Source organism: Copadichromis virginalis, linkage group LG5 (assembly GCF_057382275.1).
Source record: "Copadichromis virginalis isolate Kocher_CV1m ecotype Utaka linkage group LG5, C_Virginalis_male_GT1.1, whole genome shotgun sequence".
Lineage (NCBI taxonomy): Eukaryota > Metazoa > Chordata > Actinopteri > Cichliformes > Cichlidae > Copadichromis > Copadichromis virginalis.
Genome location: NC_140622.1, coordinates 25,797,785 through 25,819,689, shown reverse-complemented (window position 1 = coordinate 25,819,689; position 21,905 = coordinate 25,797,785). Strand labels below are relative to the sequence as shown.

The 21,905-nt window shown below is 40.8% G+C and overlaps 1 protein-coding gene across 3 annotated transcripts in view; it reads right to left on the bottom strand.

Moving 5' to 3' along the window:
* cacna2d2a (calcium channel, voltage-dependent, alpha 2/delta subunit 2a) overlaps positions 1 to 21,905 on the bottom strand; it is a 178,124-nt gene that overhangs the window by 115,374 nt on the left and 40,845 nt on the right. For all 3 annotated transcript variants that reach the window (XM_085457021.1, XM_085457022.1, XM_085457023.1), the window contains exon 3: positions 6,859 to 6,975. In XM_085457021.1, the coding sequence (XP_085313147.1) occupies positions 6,859 to 6,975 (117 nt within the window). The remainder of the gene's footprint in view (positions 1 to 6,858; positions 6,976 to 21,905) is intronic.

Genomic DNA, 21,905 nt, shown 5'->3' with positions numbered 1-21,905 from the left:
GTGACGCTGGAGTGGAGAGGACAGGTCTTTCCTTCAGAAGGTGTGAGCAACGTGGAGGGAGAGCTGCCGTCAGAAGTGGCCACTTCACACATATTTGTTTTCCAGAGCAGTGAAGTGAGTCACAAATTATTATTGTTTTTGTCTTTTTTTTTACTTGAATTATATCTCTGCACTTGCTGCCTAAGTCTGCTTCCACTTTTAGTTTGTTTTTTAAACTTAATCTTTACACTGTCCCTTTGCTTTCTACATCATTTCCATGCTTTCATTTTCTGACTATCCCAACCCCAAAACTATCCCAGCAAAGTGTTGGGTGTGTTTCTATCAAACAGCCAGCAGGCCAGAGGCACTCATCCTTCAGCCTATAAGAGGTATTGGAATAGTTTTGAGATCTGTGTAATTGGATTAGACCAACCTTAGTCCCTTTTCTATTTCACCAGTCTCCTCTGTGAAATCATAACTCAAGAGCTTTGACAATGGTAGTTTTGCTGAGCAACAGCTGATGGGAATGTAGAATGATCTCTGCCTGTGGCTCGTGGCCTTGTCTTCCCTTACAGAGACTAAAAAGTCCCAGCAGAAGCCTGACTGACAGCTCGACTCTGCCTATCTTTGACAGCATACAGGATATTTTCCCGTTTCAGCTGGTTCTAAAGGGCCCCACTGATCTCAGGACTCTGTGGCAATGATATGGCGCATCACAGCGAGGGGCAATGGAAGGTATGAGAGCTAGCATCAGTCTGGGAGGTCTATCACACCTGTCTGGCTTTATACACATGACAGATTACATGAAGGGCTGTGTTCTCTTTGGCTGCTCTGGGTTAAAAGGCCTGTCAGACTGACACTTGCAGTATCAGTCAGGCGTGAGCCTGTTGCTCAGATAACACATGCACAAACATATAGGCAGACACAATGAAGATATTAAGCAGACAGACGTGCACATGCACACACTGGGGAGTTCAGATGCTACTGCAACATTTCAGTAAATGTGATCTCAGATAATCAAGCCAAAGTGAAAGTTTAAACAGTTACACAGTTACTCCAACCTGTAGCTCATCTTATTTGCATTTTTAGATGATACTAATTATAAATACTAGTTTGAATATGATCCAAATGTGTCTGATTCAGGGAAATAAAATGAATATGACAAGATCTGACAAATTAAAGGAAAAACCATAATAAAAATAAATAAATAAACGAATAAATGAATCCAGATTCATTTACACGGATGCTCTCCCTGGTACAAAGAGTTAACTTTGGATCATGTACTGGGTGGGGTATGAATAAAATGCAAAAGAGGCCCATATGATACTGATTTTATATCAAGATTGAAAGGGTAAAAAAATCTATGTCACATTGCAGAAGAGTTTCATTATTTGGGTTCTGATGGCTGAAGCTTCAACCTCAAAGAGTGCTCGGCTGGCCAGCGTGTCAATCGTACTCCCGACTTAATTGAAATCTCCATTTATAATCTATGAACACGGCTAGTGGAGAATTAGTGTAAATCGTGGTCCACATTTCACATTCGATGCGTGCGATACTCGTGAATTAGAATAACGGAAGATCGACTCTTCCTCAGGTGAATGAGAATGTCAGAGCGGGACGTGATCAGACGGCCAATAAGAAGAGTTCGTCAAGAATTACACCAAGAGGAATATTAAAGGAGGCTCGCAGTGCATACACCCCTCATTACAAAGACGAGTGCACATTTGAGAGTTCACTGGTGCAAATAAAAAGGCACTGTTCTACAGAAATGTGGAAAATAGTGATATGTCAAATGAGTCATCCTTCAACATATTCTTGACAAGTGGGTTGGTGCACGTGTGTATTTACTGAAACAACACTACAGGCTTGAACTGTTGACCGTCACGGTGAGAGAATCCAGCGCCACTGTTATACTGATAGGGTTATTTAGTTGGCACACTTCTGGCCCACTTGATCACTTATCAAGAATCAATGCAAGGTTGCTAAGAATTGATGACCTTTGTCCCTTGATGAAGCATTTGTATCCTAAAAGGGAGTGGTCTCGCCTGAGATTACGGTTTCACTGACTGCCGTGGATCTTGTGGTCACTAAATTTTTGGTGTTTCACTCCTGTAGAAATCCAGAGACTTGGAGAATTATTGTAAAGGTATTGAAGCTGGAGCGTGGAGCATGGAGACAAAACAGCCTAACACACTTTATTTTGGGGGTATTTTTATTTCGTATACTTGTTGTTTTAAAGCACCTTATAAATAAAGTTTATGCTTTTCTATTAAGGTGTCATTTGCCTTACTTTATTCTACAAATACAACATTAAGTAAATGTGCTTGTATCATCAGCTTATTATCGGAGAATTCATCTACCATATACAGCATGTTGAGTAAGTAAACTGCATGCTTACCCACAGAAAACTTTTCACAGTTTGTGCTCGGCATATAGACTAGATGACGCTACAGGTTATGTCACTAATTGGAAATAGCTAAATGGAAGTCTGTCAAGTGAAAACTGTTTTGATTTTCTCTGTAATGAAAAGTAAATTCTTGGAAATTATGCGGCTAGTACTCAGAAATTACCAGCGCATAAAATAAAGTGTTTCCAAAGTCTTCTAACATACATTAGTTTCATATGAGTACAAGTGAACAAGGACATCTTTTATATCTTCGAATGCGCATTAAGCAAAAAGTTGGAGCTCACATAAAACAGGAAAAAGTCCAAACACAAATACTTGTACCCCTCAAATAAAAAGTAACTGTCTAGATGTCAGGTTCAAGTCAAAAAGTCACTGAAATTAAAAAAAAAAAAAACATCAGAGAGAGAAAACTCTTGTATCAAATTTCAACGTACCTCGTGCACAAAAAAAAAAGACAGCTTTATATAAAAATGTCCACCGGCAACATGCGAGCCTTTCAGCTAGCTGAAGGTTTTTGCCACATTTTAATTTTGGCACAGACCGTAGAATCAGATCATTGTTTGAGGAGATGGCTGAAGCCAGAGGCAAGAGAGGGAGAGCAGACAGATACATTCAAAGGAGGAGATTAAGACAAGGGAAGGAAAAGAATAAACACGGAGAGGCTTTTGACAAAAAAGTAAGTCAGCTTATATCGCTTCCATTTTTAGAATGGGGTAGACTGAGTACAGTGCACTTTAAATAATACATATTTAAATACCTATTTTGACAGTAGCTGTATGAACGCAGGCATACATCACGCTACTAGACATTAAAGTTAAAAACCTGAAGACCAAAAACATTCCATCTGCCATAAATTTCAAGCATATATTCATCCAACGCTTTATTTTATACACTTCAAACGCCTGATTGCCAATTAACCTTACAGGCATGTGTCAATGGCCTGTGGGAGGAAACCCACACACGCATAGGGAGAACGTATAGACAGGAAAAGCGTCAGCTGAGCAGGAGATTCGAACCAGGAACCGTCTTTCTGTGAAATGACAGTGCTAAACACTGCATCACCATGTTACCCAAATATACCTGTACGAGTGTTAGCTCTCGCAGGTAAAGAAAGTAAGAATTAGAAAACAAAACAAATAAAAACTCAGTAGACTGATTTATTTTGCTTCACACCTTTACAACTATACAACCGGAGCACTTAAATGAATAAATGTGCTGCTAATTTAGGAATTTAGGCCGAATCAAGTCAATGCTGAGCAGTGAGAAAGGCTTCGCTCTCCCTTATATATCAGTAACCAGTGTTTAGAGTCAATGTGCATTTTCTCATTAGTAATATAAACATGAATTACAACGAAGCACCCGAAGCATTATTTAAATAGGTTGCAGGAGAATAATTTCTTCGTGCACACAAACACACACGTGCGCGCACACACGCACACATTTCCTCATTTTTTAAATGTGTGGCAGGGAATATTTGGAACTAAATAACCATTACAGGGGGTAGAAACAGGCTGGAATATAAAACGCTGTCAACGGCGTGCTGAGCGGAGTTTGAGACCTTCTTATCTACAGACTGCATTAAGACATGGCTTTCACTTTCCTCCCTGTATGAATAATAAGTCCACATGAATTTATTTGCCCTACAGTCTTGAATTTTCAGTTTTAGCTAAAATAATAATAATGAAGAAATCATAACCTGCCTAAATGAAACATATTAGCTTGTTGCATACTTTGTGTTAACATTTATGTTTTATGATGCCATAATCACTCCATTTCTTCTTTCCCTTTAATCATCCGACTCCCTTTTTTTCCCGTCCACCTGCTTTCTTCTTCCGATTATTTTTTATTTTTTTTGCACACTCTTTCTCTCCCTTCCTACCCCTCCTGCTCCCTCTTTCCTTCCCTCTCGCTGGCTGCTCATTTTCAAATCTATGAATTTCTGAACATCATTTTCTTGATTTTTCCACGCCTCAGGGAGACATTCTCATTCCAGACCTTCTCTTTTTTCACCTCATTTCCTCCCTCCTGAGTCTGAATCTCCCAGACAGGATGTGAGGTGACAGCGTGGCCTGTGGAAGTTAGGGCGGGGGTGTGGGGCTTCAGTGTGTGTGTCCGTACATGTGCGTGCATGTGTGTGTGTTGAGGAAGGTGGAAGGGGTTAAGGTGGGGGGTATAGTCCAAAAAAAAAAAAAGATGAAGAGGGTTTTTGCCATTCCAAATTCAATCCTGGACATGACCACAGGAGACCTACAGTTACGTTTTCTTCGCTTTAAGGATCCAAGCTGCAGAATTAACCATGCCTTTGAGAAACTTTTGCTCCTTAGCATGAATGTGCCTCACTTCCCACAAGACCTCATGCTCTTAAAAGATATACACTTCTGCTCCTTCAGAGGACTTCATAAATATCACTGCTTTGGCCTTGAGTGACCGTATTTGGGCAGAGACAGAGGGAAGGAAAGCAGACAGTCCCTCGGTCACCTCCATCTTTAAATGATGTGCCATATGGACTAAAGTCAAAGTATATCTTGTACATACCCACACACAGTGTGCTCCATCTAAGGCAAGGTTTGGAGAACTACAGTAAAGTGCAAAATTCTTGAGCCAACACTTGTTTCTTTATATTTTGCTGGGAAAATGGAAATAAGGTGCAGCAATTTATTGAAACGTGCAAGTATAACTAGAAATGCAACATATAAAGCAAAAACAGTGTTTGCACCACTCTACGTGTGATGAGCCTCAAAGTCAACATTTAGCTCCGACTACTTTTCAACACAGCCTGAACTCTTTTAGGCAGCTTTCTTGTAATTGCTTTAAGTGGTCTTCAGGGATTGCTCTCCGGGCTTTTCTGAAGGACATTTAAAGCTCTTCTTTGGTTTTTAGCTTTTTTTGTTCTGTTCTCTGTCAAGATGATCCCATACTGCTTCAGTAATGTTGAGGTCTCAGCTCTGGGAAGGCCAATCCATGACTGATAGCGTTCCACTGTGTGCTTTTCTACACAGCTATCTTTTTACTGCACTGACAGTGTGTCTGGATCATTGTCACTGTCTATTGTAACTCTATCCTGACCTCTTTACATACTGATGACAATTTGAATAAAAATGTTCAAATATTGATTCATCATTTTAGATTAATACCTCTTTAATAATCATCTGCTTGATGTAATAAGATTATTTTATGTCTGTCAAACTATGTTAATGTTTGGCTTTTTTTTTATTGCAACAGGGTAACAAAGTACCTTCAGATACAATTTGCTAAGATGTCTGTTATTGGGTTCATGTGTGTTTTATGATTCACAGGCCAGTGTTAAGTGGCCCTACCAAACTAAAACCCTTCCTCAGAAAATAGTCATGTACAGGGACTGAACAGAAAGTGAGTGAAAAAGCAGCCAATGTGCAAAGAAAACCTTTGAATGACCTTCAGGGAACCTGAGGAACTATTGCTCAATAGTTCTATTGCATTTAATTAAGAGCGAGAAAGTCTGGCTCCTTTAAACCAAACAGGAACGAGCGGTGACGAGTTTTTCACAATTTTTCAACATATTTCTGCTCAGCAAAACAAAATACTAAACAGGAGACATTAGATTGGACTAATTCTGAAATGGTGGATTTTACAAACAGTCTTTTACTTTATCTCTGTCTATTTAAATTAAAAAAATTAACCGTCTCCACTTTCTCATTTATCTACTTGCCACTCATCTTCTTGGCGTTTATTCCCCAACCACCCCCTTCTCCTCTGGGTTAGAGGTTTCCCACTGGGAGAGTGAAATACATTTTTAACTAATCACAGCACTGCCTGAGCATAACAGTGGTAATAATTACATCCTAAAATGCGGGACATTGAAATGATAACCTTCTCACACACCATACAAACTATATTTCAGAATATACGCCTTCAACATTTAACAGAAAAATAAAACCCCTCAAAACTAATTTGAAAAACAAAGCATGAATACGGTTACCTCAGTTGTCGACAAAATATAATTAGCTCAAACTGTATTTTAACTGTAAAGAAAAACTATGCAGCTTTTTCCATCAAATTTAAAGAAAATCCGTTGTTTTGAAGTAAGTAGGAGGAAAGATTAACTGCAACATAAAAACAATGCATCATTTATAATGTGCAGGAAACTATTCAATTATGGATGATTGACCAATATGTTTCTGTCAAGTATTTAGCATTTGTAGTCACAGCCAAAAAAAGACATCGTTATTGTAATGCGTGCCTAAAACTCCTTAGATCCATCACAGCTAACTCTGATTTACAAAAGCAGGAGATTCTTCAAGCAAGTCTTAATTAATTAAATTGAGCTTTCAGAGTGCTGGCACTGAAAAATATAACGGCAGCGGATGCATTTGTATGCACAGAAGGTTCACCTTTCAGAAGAATCTAAAACACTCACCATGTATGTGTGCAGTGGGGCATAGCATGTGTTTGTGCACAGGTGTTTTAATACATGTGGAGCATCATCCTCTTACCTCCAGGGCTTTTCTCTTGCTGTTGAGCAGCTTGGAGATGTCCCGTGCCACCCTCTCCACCAAATCCCTGGGGTTGTTTCGCTTGATTTCAAACTGGCTCTTCTTCTCGTTATAAATCTGCAAAAAGAAAACACGGGGAATCAAAGGTCGGGTTATTGGAGACATTTGTTTAATTAAGAGTATCACAGAGGAGCAGGTTGCCCTATTCACAATGTAGCACAGAGAATGGTAAACATTTACTATAGAGCAGGCAGTAAGGAACCTGCCATTATGCCAGTAAGCCTCGGCACTGTAGCAGAATTAAACACAGAACAGAGCCTTAATGGCAAAGCACTTAGCTAGCTGCATCTGGCAGTTAGGCTCAAATTAAATAAACACAAACTCCAGCGGATTCTCACCACTGGGTGAGCACCTTGTATTTCGACTGTGTTAACCCTTTAGGCCTCTAACTCTGAGACAAGCAGAGGTATTCACAACTTCCTGACCAAATATCTGCAGTTCAATCCATTGTGTTAGCTACAGATTAACTTTAATCAATCTAGATGCATAATTTATGATCACTAGAAGATTATGTGAAAAAGGGAATTGTACTTATACTAAATCAGCAATTAGCAATCAATCAATAACACTTAAAACAGCGACGGACATTGCAAAACACATAGAAAATCAGCTTCGGATGCCACCAGGGAATGGGATGTTTGATAAGGACGGATATCCCGAGGTAGAACTGTGCATACTTGGGCCGCTTAAAGGGACGGTGCTACAGAGATTAGTCTGCTCCCCTGGAAGAATTGTGAAGGCTGACTCAGCAGCCAGAGCTCTCTATAGGATCTGCAGACTACAACAGAGCACCACCCGAGGGATTACCACTTATCCTGCTGCCCTAAGACACCACAAGACCCATTTTCACTCCATAAAACCATTTTGTATAGTTCTTTTGAAGGAAGCCCAAAAAGAAGCCTGTTGTTGTTGTTGTTGAATATGTTAAAGCAATTAGAGTCATGTCAGCCTGAAATGCTGCATTTGCAGGGTGTTTAGCTGGCCTCACTGGTACTACTGACTTCCTCAATCAGTCAATCACATACTGAAAGCTAAGAATCGGTAATAATTTAGTTTATACTAAACTCTTCATAAATAAGGACATATCACCGTGCATGCAAATCAATTATAAAATGAAGGTGCATGTTAAGCTCCACAATACAGAAAAGGGGATCTGACGCAGCATGAACACAAGCTGTCATAACTAATTCAGGAGATGCTAAGATGTCTAAAATTAATTAGAAAATTTCCAAATCTTCTTAAAAACAGCAGTCAGCAGGGTGCAGCATTGGGCTCAAGTAGCTGCTTCTTAAATACTCATCATCTTGTTTTTAGAGATTGATTTTTTTCCTGTTGTTTTTTCAGCAAGGCTTCAGACTGGTTTAAAATCAAAGGTGGCAGACCATAAAGTCAAGGTTAACGCAACCCCCACCAGATCATCTGATCTCAGTGATCTGTCAGCCCACATCAGCAGATGACTGAACTGAAGCCTTCCTATATTTCTACAGGGAGTGCAGAATTATTAGGCAAGTTGTATTTTTGAGGAATAATTTTATTATTGAACAACAACCATGTTCTCAATGAACCCAAAAAAGCTCATTAATATCAAAGCTGAATGTTTTTGGAAGTAGTTTTTAGTTTGTTTTTAGTTTTAGCTATTTTAGGGGGATATCTGTGTGTGCAGGTGACTATTACTGTGCATAATTATTAGGCAACTTAACAAAAAACAAATATATACCCATTTCAATTATTTATTTTTACCAGTGAAACCAATATAACATCTCCACATTCACAAATATACATTTCTGACATTCAAAAACAAAACAAAAACAAATCAGCGACCAATATAGCCACCTTTCTTTGCAAGGACACTCAAAAGCCTGCCATCCATGGATTCTGTCAGTGTTTTGATCTGTTCACCATCAACATTGCGTGCAGCAGCAACCACAGCCTCCCAGACACTGTTCAGAGAGGTGTACTGTTTTCCCTCCTTGTAAATCTCACATTTGATGATGGACCACAGGTTCTCAATGGGGTTCAGATCAGGTGAACAAGGTGGCCATGTCATTAGTTTTTCTTCTTTTATACCCTTTCTTGCCAGCCACGCTGTGGAGTACTTGGACGCGTGTGATGGAGCATTGTCCTGCATGGAAATCATGTTTTTCTTGAAGGATGCAGACTTCTTCCTGTACCACTGCTTGAAGAAGGTGTCTTCCAGAAACTGGCAGTAGGACTGGGAGTTGAGCTTGACTCCATCCTCAACCCGAAAAGGCCCCACAAGCTCATCTTTGATGATACCAGCCCAAACCAGTACTCCACCTCCACCTTGCTGGCGTCTGAGTCGGACTGGAGCTCTCTGCCCTTTACCAATCCAGCCACGGGCCCATCCATCTGGCCCATCAAGACTCACTCTCATTTCATCAGTCCAGAAAACCTTAGAAAAACCAGTCTTGAGATATTTCTTGGCCCAGTCTTGACGTTTCAGCTTGTGTGTCTTGTTCAGTGGTGGTCATCTTTCAGCCTTTCTTACCTTGGCCATGTCTCTGAGTATTGCACACCTTGTGCTTTTGGGCACTCCAGTGATGTTGCAGCTCTGAAATATGGCCAAACTGGTGGCAAGTGGCATCTTGGCAGCTGCACGCTTGACTTTTCTCAGTTCGTGGGCAGTTATTTTGCGCCTTGGTTTTTCCACACGCTTCTTGCGACCCTGTTGACTATTTTGAATGAAACGCTTGATTGTTCGATGATCACGCTTCAGAAGCTTTGCAATTTTGAGACTGCTGCATCCCTCTGCAAGATATCTCACTATTTTTGACTTTTCTGAGCCTGTCAAGTCCTTCTTTTGACCCATTTTGCCAAAAGAAAGGACGTTGCCTAATAATTATGCACACCTGATATAGGGTGTTGATGTCATTAGACCACACCCCTTCTCATTACAGAGATGCACATCACCTAATATGCTTAATTGGTAGTAGGCTTTCGAGCCTATACAGCTTGGAGTAAGACAACATGCATGAAGAGGATGATGTGGACAAAATACTCATTTGCCTAATAATTCTGCACTCCCTGTATTTGACAAATCTCAAATAGGGTGTCCTATTTAAGCTGCCCACAGTTACCGAACATCTACAAACTGCTTCAAAACCCACCAACAGCCCCGCCCCTCTTTTCTATGCTGTGTCTGACAGGCTGTCCTTCGTGCCTCCTCTGTACTGAGTGGTTCCTGCTCTGGCTGCTGCTACTCTGCCTGCTTCCGGTTATGAAGGGCAGAGAGATATGCTCTTCCAGAACAGAGGCCTCTAAATTGCTTCTAATGGAAATACCAATTTTCTTTTGACTAAAGTGCTCCTAAATGAACAGTAGTACTTTTTTTTAATGCATATCTTTTGTACACCAGTCAACCGCAAATGCTGACTATTACAGACTTTCCAGGGGTCCAACCTGCTATTATTGCATTGCCCCTGTGTGGTTGTATACTTTAGAACTGAGAGAAATTTATTAAAATATTGGATCTAATCTAATCACCCAGTATCTGCTGATATCTGGAATAACAGATGCAAAAATTTATGCACATAAACAAAACTAATGTTTTTTGCTCAAAGGTTAAAACTGAACGTTTACAAACCAAACACATATTTATTCAAGACTTGATGAACTTCCGATTTCTTGCTTGAAATTAAAAAAAAAAAATCCATTTCTGTTGGATTGATGTGTTGCTGTGGACAATTAGGAAAGGAAATCACAGCCATCCATTTGATCCGTCTCTGTCAAGCTGAAAGCTGGGCAAGCAGCCAGACGCAGTCTCCCTCCACTGGCCCACTGAACATGCAAGCCTGAGAAGCTAAAACCATGCCAGCCGAGCACTCTGTTGAGATTGCCTGATGTTTAAGTTGGCCGCCCTCTCAAGCACCAGGGATCTTGCTTAGTTTCAAACAACACAAAGTGAAATGTGAAGGTGAAATCTTCTTTTGGCACACCACAGAGTCACTCACTGTTCAAGATTATTGTGATACATTGCCCACAATAAAAGTTTGACCACGATACAGCAATTTCGTGATACTAAAAATACTGCAAAATAGCTATACGTAACGCGTCACCATATCTAAACCTGGAGGAGAAAAACCTCCCTATCCGGGTCTCTGTCACAGGTGCAGCAGTGTGATGCTAAATTTATGGTCTATTGGTTATGTCTGATTTGAAGGTATTTTGCCACAGAGAGACAACAGGGAGGGGTTTTCACCCTATGCAAATATTCTTGTGTGCAGTCCTCCAGAAACACAACAGCCCACACATTTGACCTACAAACAGCGTCTTCAAACATGGGTGACACTGTGCATTGGTCAAATGCTGGTTGGTTGAAAGGTGAGCCAGAACAAAGAAAGGAGCAGTCTTCAGAGTGAAGCCTGAAAAAACATCAAGAATAAAAAAAATACAGCATAAGAAGCACAGACAACGGCTGCAGGTGACATGTTTTTGATGTTTTTAATATCTGGTTTTACTTCAGCTCAGCTTGTTATAACGGTCTCTTCTACGGTGGCCCTGAGAGGTCAAATGGACTGCTACTTAACACCAGCAAACAGAAAAACCCTGCAAAAGCACACAAAACAAAACGGAAGTCTTTCTGGGAACATAATAATGTGGCGAACCAGCTGTGGAAGTGACAGAAACCAGAACACGAGGGTTCATCAGTGTTGTCAGGGATTACATGATGAAGGTATTATGTGTTGTAATCGCATGATTCATATAATTTGCAGCTGCAGTCTGTTTGACCTCTTGGAGCTACCGTACTCTTCTCTACATCGGCAAGGACCAAGAACAGAACGAGCAAGAGTGTCCCACAGATGGGTTGTTTGTGACACTGCCCCCTGGTGACAGTAAACAGCTACAACATGTAGACAACAGTCATTAGCAGAGATGCTTAGACATCACTTTTCTCCCCAGTCACCTCTTCCAGCTCTTCGGAGGGACACCGAGTAGCTTCCAAGCCAGCAGAGAGTTTTAATCTTTCCAGCGTGTCCAGGGTTTGCCCTGGGTTGGACATGCCAGAAACACCTCACTTGGGAGGCATCCTCAAAACACCTCCGCTGGCTCCTTTCAATATCGAGGAATACCGAGCTCCACAGCCCAGAGACCATTTGGAGGAAACTCATTTGGTGACATAAATAAAATGTCAATTCAATTAGTTGTTTAAGTTGTCTGCCATTTTATCCTTATGAGTTTTTCTTCTTCTCTGGTTAACTTATATTGACGATCCCCTCATTCGTTTGATAAGGACCACAAGAAAGAGTCATGAATTTGTGAGTCTGGTGAGTTAAGCTGCTGTGGGAATCTTTTTTGAAGAACTTGTTAAGAAATAACAGCATCGGGCACCAGATTTTGATACCATATTGAAAAAGGAAGCTTGGAAAATATCGCCAAACCATTATTTTGTCCCACTCTGAATTCACACACACAGATAAATTACTCATTACCCCTGCTTCAGACCCTTTTTTTTTCTCCAAGGTGCAAGAAGCCGTTAATGGAATCTTATTAAACCATAAAACAAAAGCGAATTTTTTCCGCTCCATTGACAGACTACAAACCCCTGACTCTTTTAAGTGATGCATTTTTCTAGTCAATTTTAAAACCATGTCAAATTTGGTTTTAAATCAATATTCATTCCCTTAATGTGCGGTAGTACTTTCTGGGTCCGCCTCACCCTGGAAGATTCATGGCAGTCTCGGGGACATTACAAACAGGACTTTCTCTATCCTGATCCTTGAAACAAAACACAAAGAGAGAGATCGATAAAAATTCATAATGCTTAATGTACAAATTCCAAATCACTTTATCCGCCACGACTTATAGTGAGGTCAGTGTTTTTATCGTTCCTCGTTTGCGAATCCTCTTTATCAAAATATAGCTTTGGGGAGGATTTTTACAGGAAAGAGACACTGCTCTAATGCAACTGCCATCATTTAGGGAATTAAAAATCATTCAAATGGACTGCATAATTGTGCAGCGTCTGCTGCTATACTGCTATACTCATCAAACAGACATGTCGGAAAATGCACTCCTTAATTACCTCCTCAAAGCGCAGAGTCGGCTAACCATTAAGAAATTAAGTCAACTATTGTCATTGGTCCAAAATATATGAAAATTGGCTTGTGCAGCAAACATTAGGTTGGTATGTGCAGGTCGAAAATAAAAGCAGAACACCTACTAAAATCTCAAACTACTTGGATTCTGTTGCCCATAATACACGCCGCTGTTTGCCAAGGAAAAACACCTCACAGGGTTAGTGTGTGCTGCACCGCATATTACCATGATCTCTCTTTGTGGTGAAATTTGATCTACTTCACTAAACATTCCCCATAGCGCTGCTGTCTAAATGCATAATAAATTCTATTTTAATAATTAATTATATGTTAAATACATTGAAATTATAAGTTTTTTCCAGCTATTCAAGTTTGTCTGGTTAATGGTAATTATCATTTCATCCATTTGCCCCTTCAAGACCATATTTACATAAGTCTACAGATTAGATGTCAGTTAAATATACCTGTGCTGGCAAGTGCTCTTTCAGTTTAAATGAGCATGACACCGCTGCACTGTATCCACCTACACATCATGTCTCCTTCTCCGGTGACCTATGCCTATTTTTTTTAATCGTGTCCTGCTGTCACATAAGCCCTGCTGGTATCAGTTTCTCTCTACTTTTTTATTATGTTTACCTGATGAAAGGCAAACTTATCTCCATCATCGCTGTACATACACTCATAAAAAACCACAACAAATAAAGGCCGATAGTACTGTAGGGTACTCATCTATCCGACAGGTTGGCCATTACAATCTCCTTCAACAAGCAGATGAGGTTTCTGTTTACTCCGGGAGAGGATTGAGCAGCGCTGTCAGCTAGACTAAGCTCTGGCCGGCCAATGAGAATTGTGCTGGAGGAGTATTGGGTGTAGACTGACAGTGCATGGTAATGCTGGCATGAAGGGCCTGAGGAGCTTTAAATACCCTTTACCTAGAGGTTGGAGATGAGTGACCATCATCGCTGAAGGGCCATAAGTACATCAGCCTGTGTGAAATTATATTTGAGGGCTTTAGAGCTTGACTCGCTCAGGTAATGGGGCAGCTACCGGAGGGAAAAAAACACACAAACGCAGTCGCTGGCAACTCTTCTGAAAATCATATGCAGTGTTTCAGCTGAGGCAAACCACTTCAGGCACTCTGGGCTTGTAAAAATAAATAACAGCAGAAATATTAGAGGTCTGTTCACTTACTGATGTGCTGTGCATCTATAATCCAACTATAGCTATGAAATCCAACTAAGCCTACCAATATGAGTAGTGAATTTAACTATACTTGATGCACATAATTGGATTTTTGAATATGTTTTGTCTAGTTTCATATAAAATAAATACAAAATAAGTACTTTATTCAGATATAATCAAGAATACTGAATTCAATACTGAATACTGATGCTGGTCAACACTCTCCACTTCAAATACTGCAGTAAAGCCTGTCCATGTTTTCATCTATTTCTATTTTTACACAGTAGCTCTTGCAGTACTTAGACCACTAAATACTAAAGCTAAACTAAAACTAAAAGTCCCCCCTGGAGCTCCAGTTTGGCATATTTACATATATCATGTGGAGAATCCCTTCCCTTCCACTGCAATCAGGATTAATGTGCATAAAAATACAGATTGTTATATAAACTGATTTAAATGGGACAATAATGTGAACATTTGGAAAATATAAGAACAAACTAAGAATCCTTCAGTGCGAATGGAAAGGTGAGCGCTGCATAGCTGCGTAAGGCTGACTCATTGTTTTCGTGGTCACTGTAGTCAGTCTTTTAAGGAAGTAGAATTTTGGTTCAGATGACACTATATCTGAATGGATGCTTACCTGACTGCATTGTCAACTGCCCATAATAAAATACACTTTGCCATGTTACATCATCTGCAGTAATACTGGTATAAATTCTTACGTGATCTAAAACTGTCATATCCCAATATCATTGGTGTAGTTTATGGTCCCTCATCCTTGTCTGGAGCCTGTTTGAGAGCAAGAGACACGTGTCACCTCCCGTGATGACTTAGTATCTAAAAAGGGAGCTCCTTCAACTTCTAAACAACTACAGTGCTATGCAAAATATACAAGAAAACTGTTCCCGCTAAAGGTGGAAACGGCAAACTTGTTTCACCACTGGAGACAAAAGCACACCTTTGAGCACAACCTGACTATGAAGTAGGAGATATGAGCAGCTGGTGATGTAAAGTAAACAAAAGACTCCACCGAGCATCGCTGGAGCACTCACTAGTTGCACTCCATTTGACAGAAACAGCATCAGTGGATAGAAATTACTGATGTGCTTACACGGTGAAAAAGCAGCTGCTTACAGTTCCAAAATATTTTTCAGTTTTACTATTTGACAATATTGTGCAGCTTACGATGAGATCTAAGGTTAAGTTACTTTAACTACTGTTATATTAAAGTATTAAGCAGTTATTTTATATTTTTACTTAATGTTTCCAGAGAAAACACTACTTAGTATACTACTTACATCTGACTTACACTGTGTCACAATAGATTTATTAGAGGAATCCACATTTTTACCTTCTGCAGGACCAAAGCAATTTTTGTGTAAATCAACCCCAGGGGTTTCCAATTCAAGTGATGTTGAATCCCAGGGCTAAAACCCAGGGCTGGTGATGTGGAGTAGGACTCTTTCAATCCAATATATTGTAGGGTACAACTCAAGTAAAAAAAAAAGAAGCTCAAGTAAAGGGTAAGGGTTAAATTGAATTCAGGAAGAGTACTTAAACTTATTTATTTCCCCCCACTATATAGGGCAGCTTCTGCAGTTCACATCACCACAATATAAAGGCAACAAATACAAATCATTTTATGCATTTATAGACACGAAAGTAGGCCGATGATTGATGTCGTCCCCCCCCCACTGAAAGATTAGAGGCATGGTTAAGTCCCATTTATAATACACAGACATGACAGCTCTGAGCAGCATTTTACAGTATAAAAATTACAATCAAAACAGACAAGATGTGGATGTGACTGTTAAGCGGTGCCCGTCCTTTTTTTGTAAAGAGGAATGATAATTCACGTACTGGAAAATGTGGAGCAAATTAGCAGCGTTAATCAGTTATGCTGTTGGCTGGAATCTGTGACGCTTAGACAGCTTTCTGTGCAGGCCTGTCATTCTCACAGGAAAAGAGGAGAGGTGGCTCTCCAGAGCGCCTCTGACGGCCAGTCAAACCTTCTGCCGCTAACGCTCACACAGGATACGACAGTATCTCTGCCAATCGCCACCAATATGCTTTCACTGGCAGTCGGGACATTCAAGTTCTGAAAAATTGCACACACAGCGAGAGATACAAATGTGCTTGTCTGCAAACTCACACCCTCTGTGCAGCGTCGCACATACTCACATTCTCATCATTAGCCCTGATGACTGGTTTCAATGTGCCAAGCCCTAAGTGTCACTGTAAACACGCAGATGGAAAGACAGAGGGTGACAAGACTTCCAAAAAAAAAAAAGACTGTTAAAAAGTGGTATGCAGATTCAGCTGGCTTCAAATTTTCATCAAAGCAGTCCACCGCTCTGCAAGTCAATTTCCATACTATTTTTTTTTTAAATTGTTAATGCTGCATAACATTTCAGTACCGACTCATGTTATCACACAAACCTTGAATATTTCAAAATGTTCCTCCTGTCATCAACAGAGCAGAGGAAAGGCAAAACAGTGAAAATGATAAAAAAAAATGAAAACCATTTCTCTCTGCCTCTGACACTTTTTATAAAGACTTGTTTGTTGACTTTTTTTTTTTGCTATGTTTGCCGGTAGCACTGATGTTCCTCAGCAGTGCTGATGTTATTGTGCCTTCGCCTGTGTCTAAAGGAGAGGACTGCTTATCTCTCTGTGAAGTCAGCCACAATAGGCCACGTCTGGCTGCGGCGACGCAGAAGTTGACAGAGACTGATGCCACATCATTAAGGAATATTAGTGGGTTCTGTCGAGCAGACCGGGCTTCCAGAGGCCCCAGGAAGAGTTCAATAAGAAAGAACACATAGGGAGCAGCGGGCCCTCAGAGGAGCTCGATAAGACACAACACACCAGAAAGCTCTTACAGTTCAATAGGACTCTGAGAGTCCAGTCAGATGCAGAAAAAAGCAGACCCTAACTGCTACTGTTAAGTTAGTAACACAAGGAGGTTTTCTATCCCTTTGAGACAGAGGAGGAAAAGAAATGGACAACACGCACCCAATTAATCTGTCGCCTGCTTTGATGACATATACTTTACTCCTATGTCCCTCTTTGCTCCTGTATACCAGGGCAGGCACCGCATCACGCAAACAGATCAGAATGTAGCACACCAGGAAGATGGTTCATACATCTGTATGAGCCAAAAACAATACTGAAGCTTTATGTTTTGCTGTTGAATTTTCTTTGAATTTCTGCACTTTTCATTCAGTGAATGCACATGGACGGCCAGATCACAGCTGAGCAGCCATAACCAAACATGGCAGGTCTGTCAGCTTTTGAATTTCTGCACATAAAGCAGCATAAGGCTGAGAGAAACATTTTTTTGGTGTAGGGCCGTGCTGATGGATGATGACCTTGGAGACCAGAGATCTGAGTGATTGTCAATAGCTTGAGAATCAAGGCGATTTTAGCTCGCTTTCAGAATAATCCATCAAATCAATATCAGCATTAACAATTCATGTTCGGTTAAATATGCCTCGCTATTGTGTAACGTAAGCATCTTTGCATAAAACTGACACACAAGTTTAGGTCGCACCTTTGCCCCATTTGAAATCAAGGTGCGTGCCTGCTAATTTGATTTTAAATTTGTGCTTAAGGTAACTGTGTTTGCAGGGATACTACTTTATGTCCCCCTTAACAACTTTTCATGTCAGCAAAAGACTCACAGCCTATGTGTGGAGGAGTACCACTCTGTACCTGTGTGGGCACAGTGGAGGAGAGACAGACGCCTACTCACATACATCAACATTACATGTCCTCAGGACTATGGACTGGTGTTTTTTTACTCATTCGAGTACCTTACACTACATCCACAGCTACCTTCTTCACACATGTTGATCATATGTTTCTTTTATGCACTCAGGCTTAAAAAAACACTAAAGTCATCTCCTCTGTGGCCAAATGATAAGTAGCACTTATATAGCAGCATTCGACTCCATTTTGAGCGCTCAAATCAGTTTCTACAACAAGTCTCATCCCCCAGTCACACACACATTAATCGCTGCTTTTCACACACACTCACACACTAATAGGTGCCCTGGGAGCAACACGAGGTTCAGTATCATGCCCAAGATCTACTGATCCACCTGTACACAACCTGCTCTACCACCTGACCCCCAGCCATTCCCAAAATTAAAGCTTATTTAAGGTGGCCTTATGGCCTAAAAATAACAACATCCTCTGGATTAAAAAATATAGGGACTATCCAGTGCAGTTAAATTGCAGTTCCTACGGTGCCTGTACGTGGCATGGCTAAACTGCAAATCTGTAAAGACTCCATTAATACTAAATGCTAAGATGCCATTCACTCCATGCTTTACAGGAGAGGCTTTGCTGACCCATCATAATAATGTCCAACCACACTGCAGACTACAACATGCATCTGTAGTCAGAGTCAGCACACTGAGCTGGCCCCTCTAACATCTACAGCATACAAGAAAAAAGGAACTAAGCAAGAATTGAAAAATATTCCACTTTTCAAAACTACAGCAACCAGCTCTGTGAACGGTTGTGTATTGTTTTTTTAAAAAGAGGTAAACACCCCCCCACCCAAATCTGTTTAAAATGTCAGTGTCTTTACCAACAATTACGTCGTAGAGAAGTTTCTCAAAGCAGTGGTGGGGGCATGCATATGAATGTTTGGTTAATGTCATTCCCCAAATTTAAGTGTACTTGTTTCATTTCAGCTTAGTGAAAGTGTCTGTGTACTGCATTTTGATGTCATTTATGGTCGCACAAGTTCCCCTCCCCTCGCTTTAGATGTGTGTTGGGGAGGGCGGAGCTGAGCAGACGCCACAAAATCTAATAGCTCTCCGACTTCAATCAAACTCAATTTTCACTTTTATAGAAGGCAAAATCACGGAAGCTGCATAAACTGCTCCTCTGGCTATCCTTGTCAGTGCTGGGAAGGCTGTGTGTGTGTGTGTGTGTGTGTGTGTGTGTGTGTGTGTGTGTGTGTGTGTGTGTGTGTGTGTGTGTGTGTGTGTGTGTGTGTGTGTCCTCCTGCGTAAACTGAAAATTGAAAACGAGCCCACATTTTGTTTCAAAACTAGAATATAATTTTGTCATTTATTTGTTGTCTTTATACTTTTTTCATTAAAACATTGAAGGCAATAATTTGCAAATCATTGCTTCCTGTTTTTATTTACTCTTTACGCATCGTGCCAATTTGGTCGTGAGCGGGTTTGCGGGGCTTGTTTAAAAGCGGCTTTAGAAATGTTGGCGAAAAAACAGCTGCTCTACACATGAAATGCTTTCAAAGAATATTAAAATAGTGACAGAGGTGCAAATGAGCCTGGGTCAGCCACAAAATGTCACAGCCAGATATTGTTGGGCATTGAGTAGAGGCGGGGGGGGAAAGAAAGAAAAATAAACATCTGAGTACAGCCTCAGAGGCAATCCAGGGTGCCTGTCCCAACACAAAGTAAATCAGAGCAGACTCCATCCGGGCACCCATCATGTGAGAGTAAGGCTGGGCTAAATATTTACATAAACCCCATGGGGAGAGTTTGAAACCGGAGCAAGAAAGAAACAGAAGGATGAAATCCGGCAGAGGGGGATTGGGGGTAAGGGTGTGTTGGCTTCTGTAACATTATCAGAGGGATTGTCATCCAGTGATACAAACAGGTTTAAACAAAGGGAAACAACATTTGCATACACACAACCAAAGCCACACACACGTGAACAAACAGCCCACAGAGACAGGACTTTGCATACGCTTAGCCTCGCTTAATCTCCGTGCTGACATAGCCTATTCACCTGCAGGTACGGTCTCATACAAATCTCATCAGACTATTTAAATTCGCCATCTTTCCCCACATTTTAGTTGGACGTGCAGTGATAGTGATCGAACAGAGCTTACTCGTGTCACATTTTACAAGATACGGAGGTCCCCAAAGTGTTTGCACTTGTAGTGATGTAAAAATCTGGGTCATAATTTACTCAACATTATAGCTCAACCATCCCGGAATAAAACACCCTTTACAAGAAGTGTCGCACAACTTAACTAATTCAAAAAAAGAGAAAAAAGAAGATTTTAAAAATGACTCTTTTAAAAAACAATGCATGCCAATACTGCATGTGGGGATGTGAGGGGACGTTCGCTATGCTGAACCGCAAATCTGACCAACTGGACAGATGGAGCCCACAGCAATCTTTTAACTGCCAGGTTTAGTATGAATTCATTAATTAGCCCTGTCAACACAACCAAAGGGTCATGCAGAAGTGGTGTGTGATCCCAGAATTGTTCGCTGAAAACCAGCCAGCCGGTTAGCAAATATCGGACTGAGGGATTCATAGTAAGTGACTTGTTGGAGCGGGGAAGGACGAAGGTAAATGTGGGGCAGCCTCACCCCTGCTCCTCTCCTCCCTTCCATCCTGCCTCAGTCAGGGTATTTGTCTTTTAGACAGAGATAAACTGCAGCCTTTTTATTAACTTGCTGATGGTAGGGAATTGTTTTTTCCATCCACTAGCTTTTCTCAAATAGACAGCAGCAAAAATATCCTCCCTATAATTCTTCCATCGCCCATTTCTCTTATTTTCTTGACTTCCTCAGCCCCCTCCCCATCAACACCCCCTATTCAATAGTTTATGCGGCACTAAAACTGCCTGCATATTGTCACAGTAATGTCTCTGTCAGGGCCTGCTGTATATCACACATACAATCATCCAAATTTCATCTCCCATCCCATCGCATTAACTCACAGCAGCAGCAAAGTAACATGTGATCAGTGTCAGCCTGTGCGAGAGCATGTGTGAGCATGTACCTTATTGGGTGGCTAAACGTGCTTCATTTTGTGTGTGACTCTAGATGTTGCGGTATATATATGTTGGTTTAATTAGCGTTTGAGTGGCTGTGTTTTCACTGTGTGTGTGTTTGAATGGCCACGGCGGTCCTCTTGATGAGGAGACAGAGCCCCAGGGGGCTTCTCTTTCTGTATTGTCTCCTCCACTTCCTCCTCATTTGACTAATTACTGCGCAACTTCCACGCCACTGATGAAGCCTGGCAGCTGTCCATCAGTCTGTTAGGTTGACTTGTTTTAAACCATTGATACGAAGGGTTAGCAGGAAAATGTACTTTGACAGGAACTAGACTTCTCTCAGCATGACTTTCAGCACATCCACAAATACTATAGCAAAGATAGCAGCTTTGGTTCATTATGTTTTTAAATATCCAATGTCCAATTGCATTATTTTTGGTTTGCAGTTCACTGCTCATGCTAATGTTCTTAGGTAATCTGTGACACAAAATATAGGCACTGCTGCTTTTACACGCAATCTGTCTGTTTCTGTCCGTTAGCTCATATCTATACAGCATCTGTTACACCGAAGCCTAATCTGTCCTACGCTGCATAAACTGCTCCTCCGGTCTCTGACCATCTCTGCCAAGCTTTAGTGTTAGATTTTAACCTGGAGTGACTATCCGTTTCCACCGCGCTGGACTATACGTATTAAAAAAATACTACCTTCCTGGCAGCGTTACTGCTTTTGTCAGCTCTTTAAATAAGACGAGTTAACCTAAATCTCCCCTGTTAAGTTCTCCCTTGTAAAACATGAGTAAATATGAGATGAATAATGAGCTAAGAGTAAGCAACTTGCACAGCCAGAAACAGCCAAGCATGGATCTGCTATAATTTGGAGATAAGGCTTCATAGAGGTATTAGAGCAGCAGAGGTCAATGAGGAGCTATTATATAATTCAAATGGCTTAAAAGATGCACAGCAGTGGAATT